Source organism: Equus przewalskii, chromosome 1 (genome assembly GCF_037783145.1).
Source record: "Equus przewalskii isolate Varuska chromosome 1, EquPr2, whole genome shotgun sequence".
NCBI lineage: Eukaryota > Metazoa > Chordata > Mammalia > Perissodactyla > Equidae > Equus > Equus przewalskii.
The window spans coordinates 109937256-109939681 of record NC_091831.1 but is presented as its reverse complement, the minus strand read 5'-3'; the positions used below and the strand labels follow the sequence as shown (position 1 = coordinate 109939681).

Genomic DNA, 2426 nt, shown 5'->3' with positions numbered 1-2426 from the left:
TGACTACATTCTGCATTTCTCATTTTATAATCCCTCTGATTTGGTAGGGATTCCATCAATTTTTATTGGTATTTCTCAGGATTCCAATCTCAGGCATCCTCCTCACAGTTTACATATTTTGGTGGGGGACAATCCCAATTGTCCTCTCAGTTTAAATTCTCACACTCGCTGTCATGAAACCCAAGTTTACAGACCAGCGTAGACCTTTTTCTGGGACTCATATCTAATCTGATTCCGGATATACCCAGTTGAATAAGAAAGTCAAACTCAGCATCTCAGAAGCTTAAATTACCATCTCTCTCTTTAAACTGGCTCCTTCTCCAGTGCTCACCCATCCCTCTCCCCTCCTCCTCAAGACCTCCTTAGCCCAAACAGGACACCTGGGGGTCGCCTTTGCCAATATTGAGCGGCGACACTACCTTCCTTGGGGGGGTGGTCTCACTGCACACCCGCCCCGTCGGGCTCCCCGCCCCACCCAGGCAGCTCCGCCCGCAGCAGTGGACGCGCAGGCGCAGTGGCCCATACCGCCGCCGCCCCGCCCAGCCAGGCCGCTGCGGAAGGCGCCGCGCGCAGCAACGCGCACTTCCTCTCCAGGACTCCGTGGAGGGAGTGCACCGTCGAGGAGCTCCTGGACGCAGAGGCCGTGCCCTTGTCAGACGGAGCAGACATGTCCGAACAAAGTAAGGATGTGTGCGACCCCAACTTTACAGCCGAGCCCTCCAACTCTGAGGTGTACGGCAGCCCTGGGGTTCCCGGGGGGCCCTCTCCACCCGCGTCTCAGGCCGCGACCCTTGCAGGGCCAGAGAGCCCTCCTCTAGGCCCGACCGACGCCTCTCTGGCCTTGCCGCCATCCCAGGCCCCAAGCGAAGAGGGAGACCCGAAGGCCCTGCAGCAGGCCGCGGAGGAAGGCCGCGCCCACCAGGCCCCAAGCGCTGCCCAGCCCAGCCCAACGCCGCCCGCCCCGGCCCAGCTGGTGCAGAAGGCGCATGAGCTCATGTGGTACGTGCTGGTCAAGGACCAGAAGAGGATGATCATCTGGTTTCCAGACATGGTGAAGGATGTCATCGGTAGTTACAAGAAATGGTGCAGAAGCATTCTCAGGCGCACCAGCCTCATCCTCGCCCGAGTGTTTGGGCTACACCTTAGGCTGACCAGCCTGCACACGATGGAGTTCTCGCTCGTCAAAGCGCTGGAGCCGGAGGAGCTGGACAGAGTGGCGCTGAGCAACCGCATGCCCATGACAGGCCTCCTGCTGATGATCCTGAGCCTCATCTATGTGAAGGGTCGCGGTGCCAGAGAGAGTGCTGTCTGGAACGTGCTGCGCATCCTGGGGCTGCGGCCCTGGAAGAAGCACTCCACCTTTGGAGATGTGAGAAAGCTCATCACCGAGGAGTTCGTCCAGCAGAATTACCTGAAGTACCAGCGCGTACCCCACGTTGAGCCACCAGAGTACGAATTCTTCTGGGGCTCCCGTGCCAGCCGCGAAATCACCAAGATGCAAATCATGGAGTTCCTAGCCAGGGTCTTTAAAAAAGACCCCCAGGCCTGGCCTTCCCGATACAGAGAAGCTCTGGAGGAGGCCAGAGCCCTGCGGGAGGCCGATCCCACAGCCCACTGCCCCCGCAGCAGTGTCTCCGAGGACTAGCAAGGTCTGGAGGCAAATTAATGGTTTCTGACCCTCACCAGGGCGGTGGAAGGGTGGGGTGGGACATTAGAGTATTCAGGATTTACTGTGCAGTATTTCACGTGTAACTTTGTTTTCAGTACAGTGCTTTTATACCTTTTAATGCAATGTTGTATTCATTTCAGTACTATTGAGTAGAGTGTAGGATTTATGCATGTTTGTTTATAAGTAAGCTCGGTTGGTGCTTTCGCTTTTTGTGCTACCTTTCTTGAATTTTTGTACCAGAGACGTGCTAAACTTATGAAATACATTGAGAAATTTTCCACCTTATTCTTTTATATGGGACGGATGGTGTGTATTAGGGTAGACTGTTCCTGGAGAGTTTGGAAGAACTCACCAGTAAAGCTGGCCTAACCAAGAGAAAAGTCAAGGCCCTTCTCTGACCTCGCTGGGCGCAGGAAACATCCGTGTGGAGTGCAGTGATGTGAACTGAAATGGTCTCAATGTGGGCACTTGGCACACTTTACTAAACACAAATACAAACCCACCATGAGTAAACTTTAAAGTAAACATTAAAGATTCTTGTGATACAATCATTTTTGGCAAAGTGTACTTTATTTTTTTAGCAAAGCTGTGTGGGTGGGGAATGAGACATTTTAAAAAGTGTACAAATATAACTTTCATCTAATATGGTATGAAAATCTCTACTCATCATTACTCATAAGTGTGTAAAGTTTATGGTTTTTTTTTTAATGTAACTCACATGTTCATTTCAAAACTAACAAATGTAGAAAAGTATAAA

The 2426-nt window shown here is 52.1% G+C and overlaps 1 protein-coding gene across 1 annotated transcript; it reads left to right on the top strand.

Annotated features, from left to right (window-relative positions):
- Positions 1-521: 521 nt before the first annotated feature.
- On the top strand, positions 522-2220 carry NDN (necdin, MAGE family member). Its single transcript, XM_008530342.2, has one exon. It carries the CDS (start codon positions 668-670, stop codon positions 1643-1645), a length of 978 nt encoding a protein of 325 aa, XP_008528564.1. The 5' UTR covers positions 522-667; the 3' UTR covers positions 1646-2220.
- Positions 2221-2426: the final 206 nt, after the last annotated feature.

Coding starts and splice junctions, on each gene's coding strand:
- NDN (XM_008530342.2), top strand. CDS start 668: ATGTCCGAACAAAGTAAGGATGTGTGCGACCCCAACTTTACAGCCGAG.